The 25,767-nt window shown below is 39.2% G+C and overlaps 1 protein-coding gene across 19 annotated transcripts in view; it reads right to left on the bottom strand.

The window, feature by feature from the left end:
- The window catches only part of FNBP1 (formin binding protein 1), a 132,829-nt gene that overhangs the window by 80,795 nt on the left and 26,267 nt on the right, over positions 1 to 25,767 (bottom strand). For all 19 annotated transcript variants that reach the window (XM_020289517.2, XM_020289521.2, XM_020289532.2 and 16 more), the window contains exon 2: positions 4,963 to 5,078. In XM_020289517.2, coding sequence (XP_020145106.1) covers positions 4,963 to 5,078 — 116 coding nt within the window. The remainder of the gene's footprint in view (positions 1 to 4,962; positions 5,079 to 25,767) is intronic.

Genomic DNA, 25,767 nt, shown 5'->3' on the forward strand with positions numbered 1-25,767 from the left:
GAAGAATGATCAACATCATGCTTGGTGAAGTTATCAAACTGCTAAGTTGAAAAAAATTCTTTTTACTCAGAAAAATCCAAGACGGTTATAAAGAAAAAAAATCTGGCTGATCCTAGACTTTTCCACCAAAAGATGATGCAGCAACAATGTTTGGAGAGGAAGTATGACCAGAGAACAAACAATCAAGTCAAAATGTTTGTGTAATGGCGTTCTCAAATGAGAATGAACTCAAGCAAATCCCTCAGTTGCACTTTAGTGTCTTTTTTACTGTTAAAGTAAATTTAAATTCAATTCTTTATATATATGATACATACAATATGTTTTATAAAATGACTCCTACCTAGTCACCTTTTATGCGCAATGAGCTACAATAACAAAAACAGATCAGAACCTGACTGGTTCATAAAAAAGAAAGTACAAATGGCTTACATGTTTATAAAGATGCTCAACCTCATTCATACTAAGAGAAATGCAAATTAACACTGAGATGTACTGATATTTACGTATCAAAAATCAGCAGATCAGAGTTTGCTAACAGGAAGCACCCCCGAGGGTGAGGTTAGCAGGCACCACCACACACTGCTGATGGGGCGCTGAGGGCCACAGCCTCTGTGGAGGGCGACTGGGCAACATCTCCCGGAATCAGAAGTGCTACTTCTAGGTTCTTAACCTCCAGACATGCTTGCCAGGGATACAATTCAAGGGTATTCATGGCAACTTTGTTCAATGTTCATCAATCCAGTATACTGCTGTATAGCTGTAAAAATAAAAAATGAACTCTTTGAACAATCTCCAGGAAGCAGAAAAGCAAAGGGTATACTGCACTGCTGGCTAATCAGGAAGAAAACACACACGTATTTGCCTATATATGCATAAAGGACACATGAGAAACTGGTAACATCAGTTCTCCCCAGGGAGGGAAACTACTAGACAAGGGTAGGAGAAGGGACATCTCACTATATCCCATTTCATACCTTTGGAATTTTCTAATCATATGTATTCCTTATCTAGCCATAACAAATAATTGAGCTTTAAAAAATTTTTTTTTAATGAAATAGTTGTTATGGGCAATCAATAACCAGTTTTCTTATACAGGTTATATATGATGTTTTAAAATTATATTAGGAATTTCAACCTACACTGCCTTGAATAGATATCAATCCACAGCAGAGGTTGGCAAACTTTGTATAAAAAACTAGACAGTAAATATTTCGGATTTGCAGATGACTGTGGTCTCTGTTGCAACCATTCAACTGCCAGTTGTCTTGCAAAAGCAGCCATAGACAATATGCAATGAATGGGCATGGTCATGTTCTGATAAAACTTTATTTACAAAACCAAGCAGGGGATGGAGTCGGCCAATGGGCCCTAGTTTGCCAAGCCCTGACCTACAGGAACTGAAGTCTTATTTATCATCTTCTGTGTCTAAATAAGTTAGGATTTTGTGTCCTTTGATGCAGGAAAAAAAATTATTTAATGACTGAAGTGGTCTCTAAAGGTCACATCAATTTTTCAACATTATATTGAAATTTCAATTTTTGTTAAATACGCTCCAGCCACACAGGCCTTTGCATTCTCTGCACATGTTCCCCACTCAGGATCTAGGCACTCGCTCGCGCCTCAGCCTGGAAGGGCTCCTCCCACATCTTCACATGCCTGGCTCCTTTCTGTCCTTCCCTTCTCAAGTACTGGGTTTTCCCTGACAAGCCTAGCTAGGTAAGCTCCCCCAGCCCCCTCATTCTTTGCCGCATCACTGGTTTTACTTATTTGGAGTGATGAGTGCTATCTTTAAATAAGCCAATTCTCTGTTTATTTGCATGCAGTCTGTTTTCCATAGTGAGAAGGTGACTCCCTAGGTTCAGGCATCTCCTGTGTCCTATTCATTAGAGCATCCCCAGTGATTGGAACTCTGTTGTCTCCTTGTTATTTGTTCTTTTGGTTGTTAAAGCCTCATCAGCTCTTACAGGCTGCTGCAAACACATAATTCCCCTTGAAGCAATGCTGACTAAATGTCTTAGACCTGTACCCTATTGATTCACTCCTTCTACAAATATTTACTGAGCACCTACTGTGTGCCAGGCACTGTTCTACACTATTGGGACACATCAGTGAACACAGCTCAAGGGTCCTCACTATTAAGGAGCTTACATTCTAGCAGAGAGGAAGCAGGAACAATGAACAATAAATATAATACATAAATAATTTACATGAGTGAGTTGGGGAAATGTTGGTCAAAAGATACAACATTTCAGTGAGATAGGAGGAATAAGTTCAAGGGATCTATTGTACAGTGTGGTAACTATAGTTAATAGCAGTGCATTGTACACTTGAAAATTTCCAACAGAACAGATTTTAGTGTTCTTACCATAAAAAAAATGAGCTGATATATATGTTAATTGGCCTTATTTGGGCATTCCACAATGTATACATATTTCAAAGCATCATGTACACCACAGATATATATAATTTTTGTCAATTTTTTAAAAAATAGACAAATGAAAAATATATAGAAAGGTAGAAAGTTACCAGTGCTATGGAAAAACTGAAAAGCAAAGCAGGATAAACCCAAGGTAGGCCTGGGTGGGCAGGTGATTCCTCAGCAGAGACTGGAAGGTGGTGAGGAGTCAGCTACCCATCCTGGGAAGTGGGGAAGAACATGTAGGTAGTGTCTACACGAAAGGCCGGTGCAGTAGCCCTGGGGTGGGAGCACGGCTGGTAAGTAGGAGACACAGCAAGGAGGCCTCTGTACAGTTAGACAGCAGGAAGGAGGAGAGAGTTGAAAGAGATGATGTCAGAAGGGTACGGGGCACCAGATCATGTAGGCTTTCACAGGGCACTCACTGTATGGTTTTTGGATTTACTCAGAATTAAATGGGGAGTTGTTGAAATTTTGAACAGAAGGATACTGTGATCTGGTTGCTCTGTAAAAACCAGACAGGCAATATGGAGTAGGATCAGGGAAACCACTTAGAAGATTTGTCATAATCCAGGCAAGAGGGAGTGGTCATTTGGACCCTGGTGGCAGCAGCGGAGGTGATAAGAAGTGGATGAATCCCAGATAAATCTGAATAGCAGAGTTGCAAGGACTTCCTGACAGCTTGGATGGGGGAGTGTAAGAGAAAGAGGGAGCCAGAGATGACTCCAGTGTTTTCGACCTAAGCCAGGAAGGATGCAGCTGCCCTCAAGTGAGTGGGGAAAGTGGGCTTGTGGAAATGCAGACGTTGTGTTGGGGAGATCAGGAGTTCAGTTTCAGCCATGTTTCAGAGGTGCTTTAGGCATCCAAATAGAGGTTTTGAGCAAGCTGTTTCTGGCGTTCAGGAGGGAGGCCTGGCTTGAAGATCCATATCTGCGCATTGTTGCATATGGATCATGCCTAAAGCCGAGAGACAGATGAGGTCATGGGGAATCCAGACTGAAGAGGGAGAATGACTGAGAACTGGGTGCTGGGCACCTCGATGTGAAGAGGCAGGAAGACCAAGGGGCCCACAAGTGAGACTGAGGTAGGAAGGACACCTGGACGCTGTGCTAACGCTGCTGTATGGCCCATTTTCACGTGAAAGACGACATTTCATGACTAACAGTGCAATACTTAAATGATCAATATGAAGCAGACTATGTTCTATTCCTACTTTCAGTTCTAAAAGCCTTAAAGTGCTAATGAGGCTGATATGCATACAATCTGTATCCTCTGGCTATAAAAATGATTTAATTGAGCAATGTTTTACATGTTATTTACTCAATGGAAACAAAACCTGTTATCCCTAAAAATATCCCATATGTACCACTTAGGTGCTTATTTAAACAACAAAAATCCTATAAGAACATATATTCTTTCAATGACATATGACATATCCCTTATGTAGATGCTCTTTGGAATAAAACTAAATATTTCTAAACCAAAAATCATCTAGCACTTTAACAAGTCTTAAAGCAATATGCACAAACCAATTCAACTACACAATAAGAAATCATTGAAGATTTTGCATGCCACTTCAAGTTCAAGGGTAGGTCTGCCAACAACTTTTAAAATCATTAAATCTTTAAAGATTTATATTTATAAAGATTATATATAAAAATTTAAGGAGGTCCTAAGTGCTTTTAAAATACTGTTCCATATAGACTGCTGGAAGGAGTGTGAGTTAGTACAAGCACCTCGGAATATGGTTTGACCTTATCAACTGAGGCTAAGCATGCACATAGCCTGTGGCCCTGCAACTCCACTGCTAGGTATATACTGGGAAATGCATTCACACATGTACAAAAAGCCTTATAGAATAATGCTTCTAGGAGCACTATTCATTATATCCCCAAATTGGAAACAGCCAAATATCTAGTGACAGTAGAATGGATGAATAGTGATACATTCAAAATACTAAAAACAGTAGTGAAATAAGCAAACTACCACTACATGCAACAACATGGTTGAATCTCACAAGCATGAGAACAAAAGAAGCCAGACACAAAAGAATGCACACCAAGTGATTACATTATAAAATTCAGAAACAGGTCCCAGTAATCCATGAAGTTAGAGTCAGGAGATAATTACCCTGCTGGGAGGGTAACAACCTGGAAGAGGCTAGGGTGGCCTCTCAGGCTAGTCAGTCTGTTTCTTGATTTGAGTGCTAGACACATGGGTGTGTTCATGCTGTGAAAATTTATGGAGCTGCACACTTACGATTTGTGTACTTCTCTGTACAGATGTTATATTTCAATAAAAAGTTTACCGAAAAACAAGCTGCTCCAAAATTCATCAAATATCCTTTTGAAACAAACTGAGCCTAAAAGCAATGACTTAGTTTTTATTTTTACTGTTTTATGAAAATAGTTTTCTGTATTAAAAACAATTGTTTCTATTGAAATATTCCCTTATATAAAAAGGAAAATATTTAAAAGCCTATATATTTATTATCCTTACATCCATTTGCAGTTAACAAATAACCTTTTTCAATATCAACAACTTACCTGAGTTGCTTTGCATAGCTGAGTTCAATCTCTGTCCTTTCCTTTACAAATTTGATGTATTTCTCAAGAATATCAATTCCCCACTGTGTGTGTTTTTCTAAGTTGTCAAACTGATCCTGTTAAAACAAACAAGGAGAAAGTTTGTAGTCTTTCTCTATGATTAACATAATTTCAATGAACAAGTCTCTTAACAGTATAGTGCTACTTACAAAGCAGCACTAATATTTTCCATGATTATACTTGGGTGCTTTTTTGTTGAGCAGTTTTAAATCAACATTACCAAATTTGGTTTGAAAACTGCCTGGAGTTTTCTGAACTCTGACCCATTCATTCATGTTTCCTATTCCTTTTAGAAACACGGTTTTTGGATATAATTGATGTCCCAATGCAAACGAAAATGTCTTTCCCAGATGCCAAAAACTGACAGGTGAAACACACGTGCATGTGCACATATATACACACACTAACTCAGCTATACCACTGGCACCCTAATTGTTATTTCTAGGCAAGCATTCAAAACAGTTGATTAAATTTGGAACAAGGAAATCAGAGAAGAGAAGGGTTACAAAATTCTGCTTTCTTCGAATGGATAAAGAAATTCACATGGGGCTTTATTCACTCAAACATACAACAAGCCCACATTGTGTGCCAGGAACAGTGCTTGGAGCTAGGGAACCAAAATGAACAGAAATATAGCCCCGACTTGTAGGGTGCCTTGGGATTCTGAGTCTGCAAGAACAAGAGGGGGTAGGCATGACAGCAACAGCTAATGCAAAGGCATGAGGATATACATGAATCAGGTGGATTTGTCCCAGTTGAGTGCAAGGTAGGGGCAGGGTGGGCCACAAGGGAATTGGTGGCAATGGGTGGTGACACTACAGACAGTTCAGGGCCAGATCACCCAAGGCCCTGAACACCAAGCTAAGGAGCTTAGATTCTCCAGTAGGCACAAGTAGAATTTGCAAAAGGGGTGGCATGACCACAGATATTTAGAATCATCAGAGATGGAAGTCAGGAGATTGCTCCAATAGTCCAGATGAAAGCAAATGTGAGAAGGGAAGAATTTTAGGGACTTTTTTTTTTTTTTTTTTTGAGACAGAGTCTTACTTTGTTGCCCAGGCTAGAGTGAGTGCCGTGGCATCAGCCTAGCTCACAGCAACCTCAAACTCCTGGGCTCAAGTAATCCTTCTGCCTCAGCCTCCCGAGTAGCTGGGACTACAGGCACACGCCACCATGCCCGGCTAATTTTTTCTATATATATTAGTTGGCCAATTAATTTATTTCTATTTATAGTAGAGATGGGGGTCTCACTCTTGCTCAGGCTGGTTTCGAACTCCTGACCTTGAGCAATCCACCGGCCTCGGCCTCCCAGAGTGCTAGGATTACAGGCGTGAGCCACCGCGCCCGGCCAAGGGACATTTAACACATAGAATCCACTAGTGTTAGTGACTGGATGAGGAGTCTGAGAGGGACACGAGTGTCAGGGAGGATTCCAGGGTGACTCTCAGGTTCTACTCTTGCTGATTAGACAAGACAGTCCAGAGAAAGAAGAGCTGGGGTGAACATTAAATGTAGTTTGGACACGTTCAATGAGGTGCTGACATGTCCAGAAGAGATGTGGAAACACAGAACCATTCAGAGCTCAAGAAAGGAGGCTAGTGAGAAGGTGGACCTGAAGCAGTAGCCAAGCATCAGAATGTCAAAGACCACTGCAACTCTGCACAGAATCAGGACACAGAGCCTGGCCCAGGAAGGACTGTGGGAATGAGCCAGAGAGAGCATTAGCACAGCACAGAGAATGGAGAATTTCAGTGGAAATGGCATTCTCTGTGGAAAATTTGCTGGGAAGTTTGCTGCCTCCTCAGAAGTAACAATGATAGAGGATAAGGGTTCTAGCCCCAGCAGTGGGACTGCACAGAGACAGGTCCCCAAATGTCTCACAGTTGTTGTCATTTGCTTACAGGATGCAGATAGCATCCTTGCCTAATTTCACAAGTCAGTCATGAGGATCATGCCAAATGGGGAAGAGCCACCTGAAATATAAAAATATAAAACCGCTGTTCAATTCTATCACACGCGCATGCAATCTAACAGTACACATTCGGTGCCAGACTTCAGTTTTTTAAAAACTATTTTATTCTGCTGTAGCATATGGACTAGGAAAAAAAAAAGAAGAAAATTAAATTTAAAAAAAATTAAAGAAGGAAAAATTAAAGAAAAAAAATTAAAAACTATTTTATTAAGGTATGATTGACATTTTAAAAGTTGTGTATATTTAAAAAACTGTACACAACTTGATGAATTTGGAGATAAGCATAATAAACATGAAACCATCACCACAATCTACTCCATTATCATATACATCATCTCCAGAAGTTTCCTCTTGCCCTTTTATTTATTTTTTATTTTTTACGAGACCTTAACCTAAGGTCTACCCTCCTCATGGATTTTTAAGTATACAATACAGTATGGCTAAGTATAGGCACTGTGCTGTCCATTGAACTTGTCTTTTAAGTCCAACATCAATTTAGGTCTGTCATTGTGCTTTCACTGTTTTCCATTCAAAGCAGTGCAAACTGTAAAATGAGGAGATTTTCCATCTGCGTCAAACCTGTGGAGTAGGGAATGGGCAGATGGTGGAGTCTAAAAGACCATTTCTCAAAACTGAGAAACCCTCATCTGAAAAGAAATCATTTCCTCAATCTTAATCTCACCCAGGCCCATAGAACAGTTGGAGAAACATCAATTTATCAAACTAAGCTCTTACTTTACTAAAATATTTCTCTAATTAAAAATAACCACTGTAAAATGTTTGTCTTTATAACTAATAATTTTTAATATTATCATAAAAATAAGGGACAAATATTTAAAGTTCTTTTTGATTCTTGGTCCTCAATAATATATATTCCACAAACCCCTAGACTTCGCTTTGAGAAACAGTGCTCAGGAAGATTATTTATTTGTGTTATCTATAAAGACAAGGGTTGTCAAGCAAATTAATAATGTAAATAAGATAAGTCTCTTTAAGCTACTTGAGAGAACAAAAATACAAACAATTCAAGTAATGGTTACAAATCATTCTTAGCAATTTAGGGCAAAACTTCTTTTCTTTAATTTTTTAAAATTTCTATTTATTTATTTATATTTTTGAGACACAGTCTTGCTCTGTTGCCCCTGGCTAGAGTACAGTGGTGTCATCATAGCTCAATGTAGCCTCCCACTCCTGGGCTCCAGAGATCCTCCTGCCTCAGCCTTCTGAGTAGCTGGGACTACAGGCATGCCCCACCACTCCCAGCTAATTTTAGCTAATTTTTTCTATTTTTATCATAGTAGAGATGGAGTCTTGCTCTTGCTCAGGCTGGCCTCTCCTCAGCTCAAGCAACCTTCCTGCCTTGACCTCCCAAAGTGCTGGGATCATAGGCATGAAGGACCACGCCCGGCCAGCATGCCTTCTTTAAAGCCCTCTGCTAATTGAGAACTCGTTGTTGATCTAGTCTCATAGCAATTATATTTTTTATTTTTGAATGATAAAGACCCCTCCTTCTATTTATGAGCCCTCTCTCTGTATAATTTCCCCCATCTCCAAAGCCTTACTTATTTTCAGCAGTCATAGGTGACACCTTGAAAACTTGCTAAGAGCATATGCTTGTCCTATTAACAATCTGATTACATATTTTTCCTATTATAAAGTATTAGTTTGCAGTTCTTTTCAGCCCTGATATATACAATATAAAGCAACAGCTTTTGATACTAAAACTTTTACTAACAAAAACAACTACAAAAAAGTCCATCTACATTTGACCACCTTAAAAATTACTGGCCTCACACCAACAATATGTTTTCCATAAAGTTATCTGTATCGAAGACCATTCTGCAAGCTATAATAAAGCACTTACCAAAATGATGGGGTCTAAATAAGATAGAAGATCTTAATAATAAAAACCTGACTCAGTAACAAATGCATTAGTGTTTGTTTGTGACTACAGCATGGTTCTTTGTATGCTATATTAAAACATCTCTAATGATACCGCACCCTGCTCTTGCTATCACATGGATCGGCTGCAGCAAGGACTTTTTTGACAACAGCTAAAAGGAAATTCAAAACAGATGAAAAACTAATCAACCCACTCACATTCTTGCCTAAAATGTGGAAAACTTAATGGAAAAAAATTCCAAATCTTAAAAAGACTCCTTTGTGAGCAAATATTATAAATGGTTCTTTAAAAAACACCCTTTGCTACTTTGGGGATGGTGCCATTATCCAAAATGCATCCCTTCCTGCTGGATGTCTCATGACAGTGGTTCCGATGACCCCTCTGCCCTCTTAAAAATCACTGAGAACCCCAAAGAGCTTTAAGTGAGTTATATTTATCAATATTTGCTCTATCAGAAATCAGAAACAGATTTTTTAAAAATACTGATTAATTCATTTAAAAAGACAATAATAAAATCCATTACACATTAACAGAAATAGAATATTTTTTATTTTTAAAAATGGCATCTCCAAAACAAAACAAAAAATAGGAAAAGTGGCACTATTTTACATTTTTGCAAATCTCTTTAATATCTGGCTTAACAGATGACAGCTGGATTCTCAGATGGCTCTGCATTCAATCTATTCTGATTCCTTACTGTGGTTGAAATATATTAAAAAATATAATTTTATATAGATATATAGCTAGAAAACAAAGGAGTATGTCAATACCTTTTTTAGATCATTATGGATATTCTTCTTTAATATCACACCAAACCTTGACAAATAGTAGTTTCTCAAAGGCTAGTTGCAAGGTGAAATCTGAAACCATTGCAATGACCTTTTGACACTCATGTACAATAAAATCCACAGGTCTGGCCAGGCATGGTGGCTCACGCCTGTAATCCTAGCACTCTGGGAGGCTGAGGCAGGAGGATCACTCAAGGTCAGGAGTTCAAAACCAGCCTGAGCAAGAGCAAGACCCCGTCTCTACTATAAATAGAAAGAACTTAATTGGCTAACTAAAAATATATTTAAAAAATTAGCCGGGCATGGTGGCACATGCCTGTAGTCCCAGCTACTCGGGAGGCTGAGGCAGGAGGATCGCTTGAGCTCATGAGTTTGAGGTTGCTGTTAGTGAGGCTGACACCACAGCACTCTAGCCCAGACAACAGAGTGAGACTCTGTCTCAAAATAAATCAAATCAAATCAAATCAAATCAAATCCACAGGTCTATCTTGCACTTCGAATGTATCTTTTACATGTTCATGACTGTGTAACATTATTCATTGATCATCCAGAAAATATTATCTCACTGATATATGCCGTTCTTCCAAGTGTTGACACATTTTGTTATAAAATATCAAAAAACTCACATTTGTTTACATCACTACCTATCTTATCCTTTCTGATGAGTCTTACCTGGGTGATAGAGTGAGACTGTCTCTTAAAACAAAAAAGTTCTCCCACCAAAAAAGTAACTCATTAAGCTTATGACTTAAACAATCACATAAGCATTTTGGTATGCATTAAAGTGCTTTAGGCATACTTCCCATCTTACCACAGCAGTTCTGCCCACCATCTATTTTCGCACCATCAGGGCAAATGTCAACACAGTGGGAAACCCCTCCCTTTGCAGCAAATTATTCACCCAGTGAAGGGAATCACTCCCTTCATGTTTATTGAGTCTACTGCAGTCGGTGCTGTCTAGAATACTATTTGGGGATGCTCTAATTTTTGATAAATTCACTTTCCTGAGGACGTGAGCTGTTTGAGAAGCAGTCCTTAAATGACTCTATCCAAACCGAATCCCTTAGGATGATATTACTGGCATTAGCTTTCTCTTAACTTGGAGGGGAAAGTGTCAGAGGGTATAGATTTATCCAAAGAGTAACTGTAAGAAAATCTCCATTAAAAAATGCTTTAAAAAATCAATTGGGGCCGGGCGCTGTGGCTCACGCCTGTAATCCTAGCTCTTGGGAGGCCGAGGCGGGCGGATTGCTCAAGGTCAGGAGTTCAAAACCAGCCTGAGCAACAGCGAGACCCCGTCTCTACTATAAATAGAAAGAAATTAATTGGCCAACTGATATATATATAAAAAATTAGCCGGGCATGGTGGCGCATGCCTGTAGTCCCAGCTACCTGGGAGGCTGAGGCAGAAGGATCACTCGAGCCCAGGAGTTTGAGGTTGCTGTGAGCTAGGACGCCACGGCACTCACTCTAGCCTGGGCAACAAAGCGAGACTCTGTCTCAAAAAAAAAAAAAAAAAAAAAATCAATTGGGTCCTGAACATTAAAGAAGCTATATATACAGAAACAAAAATGCGACATCAGAAATGCAACCCAAAATTATACTTGTCAAGCTTTAAATTAATTAAGAAAAATTGAGGATTTTTCTTATATGCTATATTAAAAGCAAAAATACCCAAGTATGTTTGTTCAACATAAAAGTGTCAAACCTGGAAGTATTTCCCAAAGTAACTTCATTGTTTACCCTCAAAAAAGCCAGAATTAGAAGATTTATCTCAAGGAGCACAGATATGTTTAATGTCTTAACCATACAAGTAGATGCAGATTTTACAAAAACATATATTCATCTGCTATTTCTGAAACTGGTTTTTGAATTAACCAGGGTTAATTCCTGGGTTGCAAATGCCTCAAAAAGCAGGAGCCTGTGTTGTAAGTGACAAAATAGAGGCTTCAACATCACAGTGCCATGGTTGGACAATTAAGTTAATACAACAGATTTTAATTATTATTATTATTTTTTGAGACAGAGTCTCACTCTGTTGCCCAGGCTAGAGTGCCGTGGCGTCAGCCTCGCTCACAGCAACCTCAAACTCCTGGGCTCAAGCGATCCTCCTGCCTCAGCCTCCCAAGTAGCTGGGACTACAGGCATGTGCCACCATGCCCGGCTAATTTTTTCTATATATTTTTAGTTGGCCAATTAATTTCTTTCTATTTTTAGTAGAGACGGGGTCTTGCTCTTGCTCAGGCTGGTCTCGAACTCCTGAGCTCAAGCAATCCTCCCACCCTGGCCTCCTAGAGTGCTAGGATTACAGGTGTGAGCCACCATGCCCGGCCAACAGATTTTAATTATTAATAGAAAGGGAAAGCACGTAAAATGCAAAGTCTTACTGAATTCAGAATCTCTTTAAAATGCAATTCTACAACTCATCATAAAGACAGGTAAAAATTTAGGCTTACTTGATTTAATTAGTCATGTCTGTTTCTGCTGTAGAAATGAAAATATTAAGGAAATTATTCTATGTCCATGGTTCTTTCTAGCAATTGCATTCTAAACACAAGAGATAAGAATGTAAGTGAAGCCGGGCGCGGTGGCTCACGCCTGTAATCCTAGCACTCTGGGAAGCTGAGGCGGGCGGATTGCTCGAGGTTAGGAGTTCGAAACCAGCCTGAGCAAGAGCGAGACCCCGTTTCTACTATAAATAGAAAGAAATTAATTGGCCAACTAATATATATATAAAATTAGCCGGGCATGGTGGCGCATGCCTGTAGTCCCAGCTACTCTGGAGGCTGAGGCAGCAGGATTGCTTGAGCCCAGGAGTTTGAGGTTGCTGTGAGCTAGGCTGACGCCATGGCACTCACTCTAGCCTGGGCAACAAGCGAGACTCTGTCTCAAAAAAAAAAAAAAGAATGTAAGTGAACACAAGATGAAAATATATGTATGGGTTAAGAAATATAAAACCAACAAAAAAAACTTAGCTGAAGTTTAAGGGACAACAGCATATGGATGAAGTTAATGATATAAAGCATGAGTAAAGACATACAGAATATGAAACGCTGCACTTTTGTATTGTTATAACAATAATTATACTGTGTAAAAGTGCAATAAGGAGGCTGGTACTGGATGCACAACAAATGCAAGAGCACAGAAAATAGAAGACTCGGAGCTAATGAATGCAGAGATGCTCTAATGTAAGCAATTTTACATTACACCCTGAAAGGAAAAGAGAGGGGAAGAAATATAACCTGTATAAAAAGCACCAGAATTTTTACTGTGCTGGAGTCTGAATGGATGAAATTTGGAAGGGAAACTGCTATAGAATATATTCCTTTAAGAGGCAGAAACAAGCTTCTAGCCTATTTCAATGTTCTTAGAACTCCTTAGTAGTCTAGTCACTATTGGTTCCTCTCTCTGTTTCTTCAGATACAGTAAAAGCAACAAACAACCAAAAACAAATATCTATAAGTGCTCCGAACTTGCTGAGTGAAAGAGATTGTGAAGAATAAAGATTTTCAAGGAAAAAAAATTTTAAGTGCTTACTTTTTTCATGTAAAAAAAAACTAATTTTAAAATATTTAAAAAAATTACTCTGCCAGGTAGGTATTGTTAAATATCTTAAGTAAAACAGGAAAAGTATTAAGGATGATAAAGCTATAAATATTAGTCTCAGGAGCCAGACATGGTGGTCTGTGCCTATGATCTCAGCTATCTGGAAAGCAGAGATTGGAGGATCACTTGAGCCCAGCAGTTCGAGACCAGCCTGGGCAATATAGCGAGACCCTGCCTCAAAAAAAAAAAAAATTAGTTTCAGAAAGATGGGTCTAACTTGTAATTGTGGGGGGCTGACTCAGCTCTAATGAACGACAGAAGCTAATTGCTGAAGGCAATATCTTGCTCTTTATAATAAAAATGCTCTGTTTCATTGTGTCAGAACTCAAGAGGGGCTTGGTCAAGTCATGATTGTAAGATGCCCATCTTTAGCACAAACATTCAGCATATCAGCGTCTGGCTTCGACCTGGGAATGGAATCTACTTGTCCATTTCCTGGTTCCTACGCAGAGGCTGGCAATGAAAGCTGTCTAACCATGAACTGCTTTCTTTCCCGAGTCCGCTCAGTCAGCAGGTGCTGCGGTTCTGTCAGCTTTCCCTCCTCCTACATTCCTGTAGCTGTCCTACATTCCTGTAATCCCGAGAACTAACTGTGCCCCCAAACATCCCACCCTATACTCCACAGTATTCTCTCTCCCCCAGAAAGCTCAAGACCCACCCTGGAAGGGAAGAAAAGGAGGAGATAAAGAGAGGAAGAAACCACATTCTAAATGCCAGGAAGAACTTTGAAGGCAATCCAAAGGCTAGAGAAGAGCCAAGTATATAAGCTAAATTTTTAATAAGAAAAAGCCAGATTTTTGAAGCCCTGACATATTTCTAAACTCTATAAAAATTTCCAACTTGGGGGGAGGGAAAGTAGAGTGAATGCAAATTATTACAAAAACATCATAGGAAAAAAATGTCTCAGGCGCTGGCATTTGAAACTTAGTTAACACCAATGAAAAATATTTTCCACCAAAATACTTATCAATGAACCCACTTCCACATTTAAGTAAAGAAGGTTAAGTGCACACATAGGTGATGCCTCCTTCTAAGAGAAGGGATCCCGACTCTCAACCCCACGGGTACAATTGAGCATCTGACTTGAGGACCTACAGGCGGGGCCAGGCTAGACCAAGCAAAACCTTTCTGGGAATGGGTGCTGGAGCTAAAAGGTAAAAATTGCTAAGACGCCATTTTTGTCCATGTGCATCCCGAATTGGGGAAAAAAATAGTACTCTGCAGAGATGAAGAGTAAAGCAGATGCGAGACATTACCCTGGGCATTGACAACAGATGTACCTGTGAGCTTTCCACTGGCAATTCAAGCCCTTTGTGAGACGGGCCTGTTCATCCAGCCCCTGGTTCTTCTGTAAGACATCCCATGGGACAGACACTGTTGGCTGACAATCCAGCAGCTATTCTATCCCCCACCCATCCTGTCTTGGCAGAGTACCTGTCTTATTACAGGATCACTTTCTCCATCTCCCTTGTAGCTAGGACACGTACATGCGACATCACCCTGGCTAACCAGATGTAGGGGTTATTTACTAGGCAGCTGCTGAGAAAGATTTTCCTCCCTAATAATCCCCTCCTCTTCTTTGAAATGGTCATAGCCACCTGTGATGCTTGGAATTGCTGGAAACATCCTGCAACCATGAAGAGGAAGCACTACTGACATGCTGGGAATAGCAGAGCCACAAGACGGAAAGCACCTGGCCTTTCAGTGACATTATTACTGAACTGCAATACCAACCTGGAAACCCCCTGCCTGTGGACTCCTCATAATGTGAGATAGAATATGTGCCCTTATTGTCTAAGCCACTTTTCTTTGGGTCTTTTTTGGCCTAACTCACACACCTCTGCCTCCTTTCAATAAATTACAATAATTCAGCAGTCTTATTGAGAGCTAGCCATGAGCCAAGCTCTGTGCTAGCCACTGGAAATAGAGTGGAGACCAGCAGAGTTTTGAGGGGGGATAAAATAAAAGAGCAGTAGGAGCCTATAACTGTGGGACCCAAGTTAGATATGGGATTAGGGAGGAGGAAGTGATTTCTAAGATGAAATGAAAAGAATAAGTAAAAGTCATCCAAGCAAAACAGAGAGAAGGGATAGAAGGTGGGAAACTGGAAGACATTTCAGGCAGAGGGAAAGTGAGAGGCTGGAGGAAGGAAAGAACATGGCAAGTTGAAGGAAAAGGGGGATATCCAGTGTACCCGGAATGTGAAGAGTGGGGGGAGTAGTGTGGTGGGGAGAGAGGCAGGGCCCAGATCAGTGAGGACCTGGGGGGCCACAGGACTTCACAGAACTGGCAACAAGTGTTTGCCAACTAACACAATCCCTTTTCTCTCTACGCCTTCTTTCTGACTTACAGCCTGTGTTTTTAAATTATTTAATGAGGTTTAGAGATACAAGCTATGATATACCAATTCTGAAGAGTTTTTTTTTACTATACGAAGCCCATGATCCCAAAAGAAGAGAAGCCTAATTATTGAGAAAAATCAAAAGCCTTATTGACTAATATTTACTTCTTCTTAGGCTAATAATCCAGACCCAGCAGAGGAGTTCTAAATTCCATCTTCCCAAACATCCCTAACTGGAAGAGTGTAACATAAGAGATTTGGACTTGGAGCCTGAACACTTGGGTCTAAATTCTGATTCCAATAGTTACAAATCATATTACTTTGGGCATGATTCTTTCTCTCTTAAGCCTCAGTTTTCAAAAAAATGAGAGAACAGTCTCCCCCTATAAGTTCTTTTAAAAATCAAATAACAGGCTGGGTACAATGACTCATGCCTGTAACCCCAGCACTTACGGAGGCTGAGGCAGGAGGATCACCTGAGACCAGGAGTTTGAGACTAGCCTGGATAACATAGTGAGATCAGCTCTAAAAAGAAAAGAAAAAACTAGGACCTGTAGTCCCAGCTACTCAGGAGGCTGAGGCAGCAGGACATCTTGAGCCCAGGAGTTCAGGACTGCAGTGAGCTATGACTACGCCATTGCACACCAGCCTGTGTGACAGAGCAGACCCTGTCTCAAATAAAATAAAATGACATAATATACACAAAATGTAAGATTTTGTTATTTGAGCTGTTAATGTTATGACATATAATTTATTTTAGTTCTGTATTCCAAAAACAGTTGATGTCCTGACACTGACATTCTCAGAAGAGGAATTAAAATGAGAGAATGAGATTGAAAGGAAGGAACAATCAGACACCAAGGCTAGATTTTTAAATAAGTTATTGGTTAAATACTAGAACAGGGGTCATATGACTTCTTCTTCTTCTTTTGTTTTGAGCCAGGGTCTGGCTCTGTTGCTGGGCTACAAACTCCTGGGCTCAAGCGATCCTCCTGCTTCAACCTCCCGAGTAGCTGGGACTATGTACCACCACACCTGACTAATTTTTGTAATTTTTGTAGGGATGGGGTCTCACTATGTTGCTCAGGCTGGTCTTGAACTCCTGGCCTCAAGTAATCCTCCCACCTTGGCCTCCCAAAGTGCTAGGATTAGGCATGGGCAAATATGACTCTCTTAATGTGAGCCCATGGTTCCTTATTTGCAAATCCAAAATCAAAATCTTCCTGAAAACCAAAAGTTTTTTTAACGCATCTGTTGACAAACCTCAACTGAGGCTATTTAGTCTTTATCCCATTTACTATAATTATTCATACCTTTCATGGCAGAAATATTAATGTTCTATGACACATATTTATTATAGTTTCCTTCTAAATCCTAAAATACCTGGGATTCTAAAACACATTTGACCCTAAAGGTTTTGGATAATGTATTGTAGACCTAATTTTGGAAAATTAGTTGCTCAATAAGACAAGATAATATCATAAATTATGTAGCATAGACAAAAAATTCACTAATAAAAAATTAGAATTAAGCATGTAAAAAAAGTTTTACAAGATTGCTGGACATAGAATTAACATATAGAATTCTATTCTGCACATCAGCAACAAACATAACATGAAATATTAAAAACCGTATCATTTATTAAGTAAATGAAAAGTTACAAGTAGACAGAAACAAACTTAATAAATGATGTGTAAAAACTTTGTGGGGTGGCCGGGCGCGGTGGCTCACACCTGTAATCCTAGCTCTCTGGGAGGCCAAGGCGGGCGGATTGCTCAAGGTCAGGAGTTCAAAACCAGCCTGAGCAACAGCGAGACCCGTCTCTACTATAAATAGAAAGAAATTAATTGGCCAACTGATATATATATAAAAAATTAGCCGGGCATGGTGGCGCATGCCTGTAGTCCCAGCCACTTGGGAGGCTGAGGCAGAAGGATTACTTGAGCCCAGGAGTTTGAGGTTGCTGTGAGTTAGGCTGACGCCACGGCACTCACTCTAGCCTGGACAACAAAGCGAGACTCTGTCTCAAAAAAAAAAAAAAAAAAAACTTTGTGGGGAAAATTGTAAAACTATTAAAACATATTTGCTAAGGTTTCAATGTACGTTTCCCTCCAAAATTCATGTTGGAACTTAACCCCCAAGGTGATGGAATTAAGAGGTAGGGCCCTTGAGAGGCACTTAGGTCATGAGAGCCCCATCCTCATGGATGGGATTAATGTCTTACAAAAGAGGCTTCAGAGAGCTGCCTTTGTCCTTCTGCTCCTTCCACCATGTGAGGAGAACTAGACAGCACCATCTATAAGAAATGGGCCTTCATTAGTCACTGCACCTGCTGGCACTTTGATCTTGGACTTCCCAGGCTCCAGAACTATGAGAGATAAATTTCTATCATTTATAAATTGCCCAATATCAGGTATTTTGTTATAGCAGCACAAACAGACTAAGACAGCATTAAAGAAAATCAGAATAAATGGAGAAATATACCATGCTCATGGATTGGAAAGCTATTATAAATATATCAGTCCTTTCCCAAATTTTCTAGATTCATTGTAGTTCCAATTAAAACCCCAAGACGTTTTTTGAAGAAAATAATTCTAAAATTGAAATTGAGATGCAAAGGTCAACTAATAGTTAAAACACTCTTAAAGAAGAGCAAGGTAGGAGTATTAGCCATACCAGATGTTAGACAGTTATTTCAAAGGCTATGTGGGATTGACCAGGGATAGAAACATAGGCCAATACAAAGAAGAAAAAGGCCAAGATCAGGTGCCTGCAAAAATGACTCGAGTTAGGATAGAGGTAGCCATACAGAAAAGATGCAGAGTCTAACCACTAAAAATCTGGGCTCTGGAGCTAGAATGAATTGGTTTGAATTCTGGCTTTTTGACATACCAGCTATGTCACATAGAACAAGTTACTTAACATCTCTGTGTTTGTTTCTCATCTCAAAAATCGGGATAAAAATAGGACCTATTTATTGAGTTACTACAAGGACTAAAAGGATTAGTAAATTATCTCACGCTTAGCATATGTTTGGCACATGGTAAACCTTCAAGTAAGTGTTAATGGTCTCATCATAGCTCACAGCTCAAATTCCTGGGCTCAAGCAATTGAGGAGGGAGGCTCAATTCCTATCTTGGCTCCTGAGTAGCTGGGACTGTAGGTGCATGCCAGGATGCCAAGCTAATTTTTCTATTTCTCATAGACACTGGGTCTGGCTATGTTGCTCAAGTTGGTCTCAAATTCCTGGCCTTAAGTGATCCTCCCACCTTGGCCTCCCAAAGTGCTAGGATTACAGGCATGAGCCACTGTACCTAGCCTCCTTCAATTGTTTTAAAAATAGTCAAATAACCTAACAGGAAAGGGGGCAAAAAATAATGATGAAGAATTTTAAGCAAGAAATGATACTTAGCTTTATTTGTAATAGAGAAATGCATATTAAACCCACAATGAAATACCATTTCATATCCACCAGTTTGGCAAAAATTTAAAGTCAGAAAACACCAAGTGTCAAGAAGGAGGTGGTACAATGGAAATGCTCACAAGCTGCTGGGGACCTTGGGAAACAGATTGATTTTACCTAGTAAAGGTGAACTTATCCTCCTGTGTGACCCAGCAATTTTCTAGGAATATATCTTAAGATTTCGAACCTAGACAATAAACTCTTGTGTGCAACAAGAGACATACATATGAATATTTAGAGGAGCATAATTCATAACAGCAAAATACTGGAAACAACCTTCTATGGTTTGAACATGGTCACCAAAGTTCATGTGTTGGAAACTTAATCCCTAAATGCCAACGGTGTTGGGAGGTAGGGCCTAATAAGAGGTGCTTATGTAATGAGGACTCTGCCCTCAGGAATGGATTAATGTCATCATCGAGCAAGAGGGCTTGTTATAATAGCAAGTCTGGGCTCCTCTTGCTCTCTTGCCCTTCTGCCATGCCATGATGCAGCAAGAACCTCACCAGGTGCTGGCACCATGCTCCTGGACTTCCAATCTCTAGAACCATGAGCCAAATAAATTTCTATTATTTATAAATTACCCAGTTTGTGGTATTGTTATAACAACACAAAACAGACTTAAGTCACAACCCAACTGTCCATCTGATTCCATTTATTTAAAGTCCAAAAATAGGCAAAACTAAACACTATATTTTTACTGACATATTCATAAGTGATGAAAAAGTACAGAAAAAAACAAAAGAATACCTCTAATGCAAAATTCTGGATAGTAATCAATTAGGGTGGGAGAAGTTAGAAGAGGGATGTGATTGGGAAGGGGTCACAGGGAGATTCCGAGGTAATGTTCTATTTCTTTGCCTGGGTGGCATATACGTGGATGTTCGTTTTGCTGCTGTTTCTATACATAGCATTCTATATATACACATTTTCATACATTCTTTTATAATATGCCATAATTTAATTGCTAGTTTCCAATTGGGTTGCTGGGAAAATCTTCAGGATAAGACAGGCACGATCACTTGGGCCTCTGCCAACTGGAGATCAAAAATGAAGATGAAACATTTATGAAACAGAAATTGAAGTCAATAGAAAAATCTATTACATAGAGTATTGGACTATTACTTTTTCCCTGATTGATGTACTTTCTATTTTGTTCCCATAAAAAAATATAAAATGTTCTTCAGAAAATGGGCATCACTTAATACCCAAGTATGGATTGATGATTGATTGAAAAGACTTCACACTTGGGGGAAAAATTTAATAGATTATTTCCCTCTCAAATAAAATGTTCATGAAGGTTAAGAGAACATAAAACATTATAGTAAGCAACATACGCTATTTCTACTCTATGCCAAAAACACACTTGTCCATGCTTTCTTCCAATAAATGCTTTACTGAACACCTACTATGTGCCAAACACTATTGCAGGAACTAGGCATAGCAGTAAACAGAAGACACAAATTCTCTGTTCTCATGGAGCTTACATACTAGATCTTTATTGCACAAAGCTATAAAGAAACCTCAGAAATATTAATTCAAAATTAATTTGTATACATTCCCATGAGAAAAACTACTAGGTCTCTAGATATAAACATTTTTCAAGCCTCTTGAAATATATCAGTCATCAATAGATTCCCTGTCCAAGCAGAACAGAGGCCAGCTGTTCTGGGGCATCCTGGCTAAAAATCCAGCCTTGTCCATTGCCCAAGGCTTTTCCAGAAAAGGTGAGACAATTACACGCCCACCAATACCGTAAAAGGATCCCTATCTTGCTGAACCCTGACTAAAACTGAATACCACTGTTTGCAAAATGAAAAATAACAAAAGGGGTGGGGGTCACTTTGCTTATTTAATATGCAAATTGATTTAGTATACATTTCTTTGATTATTCATGAAATTAACCATTTTAGATATGTTCATTACCCTGCGGAGTTTCCTCTTGTAACTGTTCCCTTCTTTATCTTTGTTCATTTATCTATTAGAAACTTTGTATTTATCTTATTGTTTTGAATATGTTCTTCATATATTAAGGTAACTGTCATATTTTGAATAAATGTTTTTCCTAATTTGATTTAAAATTTTATATATTATTGCTAGAGACTGAATGTGCATTCCCCTTCCCCCCAAATTCATATGATGAAACCTAATTCACAATGTGGTAGGATATGGAGATGGGGCCTTTGGGAGATAATTATGTCATGAGGGTGGGGCCCTCATGAATGGGATTAGTGCCCTGATAACAGAGACCCCAGAGAATACCCTTCCCCGTTCCATTGTGTGAGATTTCAGTGAGAAGACACATCTATGAACCAGGAACACACCCTCACCAACATTGAACCTTCTGGTGCCTTTGTCTTGGACCTCCCAGCCTCCAGAACTATTAGAAATAAATGTTTGTCATTTATAAGCTACTCAGTTTATTGTATTGTTATAGCAGTCCAAACAGACTAAGAAAATTATATTTTTTGGCACACGGACATATAAATGTGTGGTCATCTCAGGGAGTTAGAATTAGGAGGGTTCCCACATCCCATTTTACACTTTTCTATGTGTTCCAAATTTTCAATAGATGTTTTTTGTGATGATCATCAATGTAGTACAATACTAATTTAACTCATGACTTATTTTTTTAAAGACACCTAAGTAAATAATATAAGGAAATAAAAAAGCCTATTATGAATATAATTTCTACCTTTATTGTATCATCATTTCCTTTTAGGCAGTAAAATATTACAAAGTAGCATAAATATGACCATTTATTCAAGTTTGATATTTTTACTAAAAGGAAAAATGTCTCTATTGACATGTCATTTAACATTAAATAGAGGATGGGCGCGGTGGCTCACGCCTGTAATCCTAGCACTCTGGGAGGCCAAGGCAGGCGGATTGCTTGAGGTCAGGAGTTCGAAAGCAGCCTGAGCAAGAGTGAGACCCCGTCTCTACTATAAATAAAAAGAAATTAATTGGCCAACTAATATATATAGAAAAAATTAGCCAGGCATGGTGGTGCATGCCTGTAGTCCCAGCTACTCGGGAGGCTGAGGCAGCAGGATCGCTTGAGCCCAGGAGTTTGAGGTTGCTGTGAGCTAGGCTGACGCCATGGCACTCACTCTAGCCTAGGAAACAAAGCAAGACTCTGTCTCAAAAAAAAAAAAAAAAATTAAATAGAAACCCAAGATTCATTTCCACTGCCTTTTCTTCTTGGTTTTTCAATCTGCTGCCAAGTGCTGCTACCTTCATAATACTATATTGACCATGAGGTGCTCTCAGCACTGTTCAGGCAGTTCTAACACGAGTTACCCCTTTCACTGTGCCTGATTCACCACATTCTGTGCCAGCAGGCAAGACTAACACTGCACTTCCCCCTAGGAGTTCTTTGATAAATATTTGCTGGATGCATGAATGAGTCAATGGAAACTTCTGCTATTGAATTCCTTCTAGCTCATGGTCAGAGTCAGTTTTGTTCACATACATAGTTTATCATCCTAGGTTTCAGGATAACATGGCCAGGCACTCTGCAAGGTGCTGGGGATGCAACTCTGAACAACAGCTGAAGAGCACCCTGATCTTATGGAGCTACTAAAAATGTAATTTATGAAGAGCATGCAATTTTACATATATAAAACGATAATCTTTTTCTTAAAAACAAAAACAAAAAACTTGGATTTTACCATTAGGAGCTCTCCAAGTCCCTGAGATCTGGTACAAAAACGTTAAAAAAAAAAAATCTCTAGCACATGTTTGTCCCCCCTAAGCTGTTCCCAAAGGATGTGAGATATCTAAGTGTTTATATACCTATAAACTTAGCACAAGTGTTTTCGTTTCATTAATTATACACAGGTAGTCAGTTCTGCTTAACAACTGAAAACTATTCAGGTTTTAAAAATAAACATTAACAGATATTTCAAAGAAATCCCACCATGTTTGGCTCTATTTCTAAGTGGTTGTAAATTATCTCTGGCTTCATCTCATTTCAATGTTTTGAGCTCCTATTTCTGTGTTACAAATTTCTTCCGGGCAAATGCTAATGTAACCAACACATGAATACTATGTTTTAAAAACAAACCAAATTGAGTAAACTAAACTCCTACAGCGCTGCTGGTGATACTAAGTATCGCAGGGCAGGGGGAGGTTTGCAGGTTCTGCAGTGTGAGACACTAGATAGGCTGCCTGTGCTGGGTCTCAGAGTTCCTGCCTCCCTGGTAGGGCTAAGTCATTTCACTTCTATGTCACAGTTTCCTCATTCACAAGCGGAAATAATAACAGTACTACACTTAATGCCACTGAACTGTACACTTAAAATTGGTTAAATGACAAATTTTATATGTATTTTGCCACAATTTTTTGAACAGGAAAAAAATCGGAAGACATGATTAGATGAGGTCAGAAAGATCACATGATAGCCACTGAAAGGAATTTTGGAGTGAGTTGGGAAGCCATTGAACTACTTTGAGAATACTGAAATTATATCAATACGGTTTATTAACTTTCAGTATCCATCCTCACTCCTTCTATGTTTCCACTTTATCATGAGGGCTGAAAGACTAGAAACTACATTTCCCAGACTTCTTGCATGTAAGGATGTGGCCTTAAGTTTCACAAGCAAGATGGACTCTAACTAATGAGATCTGGAAAGCAAAAATTTGGCAGTGAAAAAAAAAGTATCAACATGGTAGTGGTATTAGGACATTAAATGTGCTAGCTAATACATATGCTTAAAATTGGCACTAAGTACATAAGTAGCTATATTACTAAAAAATTAAGAATCATAGCATTATCATAACAGAGGCCAGATGATTAATATTTGAACTATAAAAGAGTAAGTAAAACCATCTTTTTTTTTTTTTTGAGACAGAGTCTCACTTTGTTGCCCAGGCTAGACTGAGTGCCATGGCATCAGCCTAGCTCACAGCAACCTCAAACTCCTGGGCTCAAGCAATCCTACTGCCTCAGCCTCCTGAGTAGCTGGAACTATAGGCATGCTCCACCATGCTCGGCTGATTTTTTCTATATATATTAGTTGGCCAATTAATTTCTTTCTATTTATAGTAGAGACGGGGTCTCACTCTTGCTCAGGCTGGTTTGGAACTCCAGACCTTGAGCAATCCTCCCGCCTCGGGCTCCCAGAGTGCTAGGATTACAGGCGTGAGCCACTGCGCCCAGCCCTAAAACCATCTTTATAACTAGATTTCATTCCCACTTTCTGCAACTCAACTAGTCACAGCATAAGCTATTATAGTTAAGGAATCCCACATGGCTAGTACATGGCCATAGCCCTGAGTCTAAGGACAGAATTCCCTGTGGTCCAGGGATTTCTGGCAACACCATAGGAAACCCCTAATTGAGAGGCAAGTGAATGAATTCCAGGAATTCCTTGAACCATGATGCAAATGCAAGGCATTTTATTGGCCCAGGAGGTGCTGACAACTTGAGATAATAATCCACATTGTAAAGGTAACTGCCCACAGTTTTTGGAAGGGGTGTTAATGGTTTAATTCCAACATATCTTATTTTGCTACCAATATAAATTGGGTAGTCTTTTTCCCTTTTTTTTTTTTACCCCAAATACAGGAAAGAGTTGGCAAGATCATTTGAAATAGACATCATCTTTCTTGGGCTCTCAGTCTCTCCAGTGTAGATTATTCAAGTCATGAATAATAATAATTAATAGCTATCACTCTAGTGTCCTTGCTATGTACCAGGCTCTGTTCCACGCAATTTACATGTCTTATTTAATCCTCACAACCATCCTAAGAGGCAGACACTGTTAATGTCACCTTATTTGAGATGGGTAAAATGAGGCACAGAAAGATTAAAGGACATGCACAAGGTCACACAGCTATTAGCTGGAAGAGATGAGATTTGAACCCAGAGCTCTAGAGTCTGTGCCTAACACATATTCTAGATGGTTTACAATGATCCTTGCTCTTGGTTTCTTCTACTATTGGTTGCCTACATTGTGCTATTCTTTTTGTCCCCATAACAATCCCGTGGCAGAGTCAGTATTATGTCCATTTTTAACATAAAGTCACAGAGCAAGATGTAAGCACCAGAATTGGAATTTGAACCCAGGTATGATTCCAAAGTCTATAATTTCAGCCTCGGTAGAGATGAAAAAAAAGTTGAGAAACATTCATGAAAGTTGGTAAGAGTGAAAGACTTATCTGCTTTTGTTGAGGGTTGGGACAGTATCTTATGGTAGTCACCAGAGCAAAAAATCCACTATTATTATTATTATAGGTTGAATAGGTGTGTGTATTTGAAATTTTTAAATGAAGAAGAGGGAACCCAATCATAAGCCTGTTAGTAATAGTCTCAAAAATTCAACTATAGAGTTTAATGCTAATACAAAACATAAAATTTTAAATGTCTCCTATAGTTGTTATAAGATAATTGAAACAAAATTATTACATTTTCCCATGTCCTTCAGGTAGTACAATGCAAATTTCCCTGGCATTTTAAACCTACATTTATTCCAGGAAAAGGAAATAAATTCCAACACTACAATAAGTTGTTACCTTGTAATCTTTTTTTTTTTTTTTTTTTTTTGAGACAGAGTCTCACTTTGTTACCTGGGCTAAAGTGCCATGGCATCAGCCTAGCTCACAGCAACCTCCAACTCCCGGGCTCAAGCGATCCTTCTGCCTCAGCCTCCCAAGTAGCTGGGAC

Source organism: Microcebus murinus, chromosome 12 (genome assembly GCF_040939455.1).
Source record: "Microcebus murinus isolate Inina chromosome 12, M.murinus_Inina_mat1.0, whole genome shotgun sequence".
Classification (NCBI taxonomy): Eukaryota; Metazoa; Chordata; class Mammalia; order Primates; family Cheirogaleidae; genus Microcebus; species Microcebus murinus.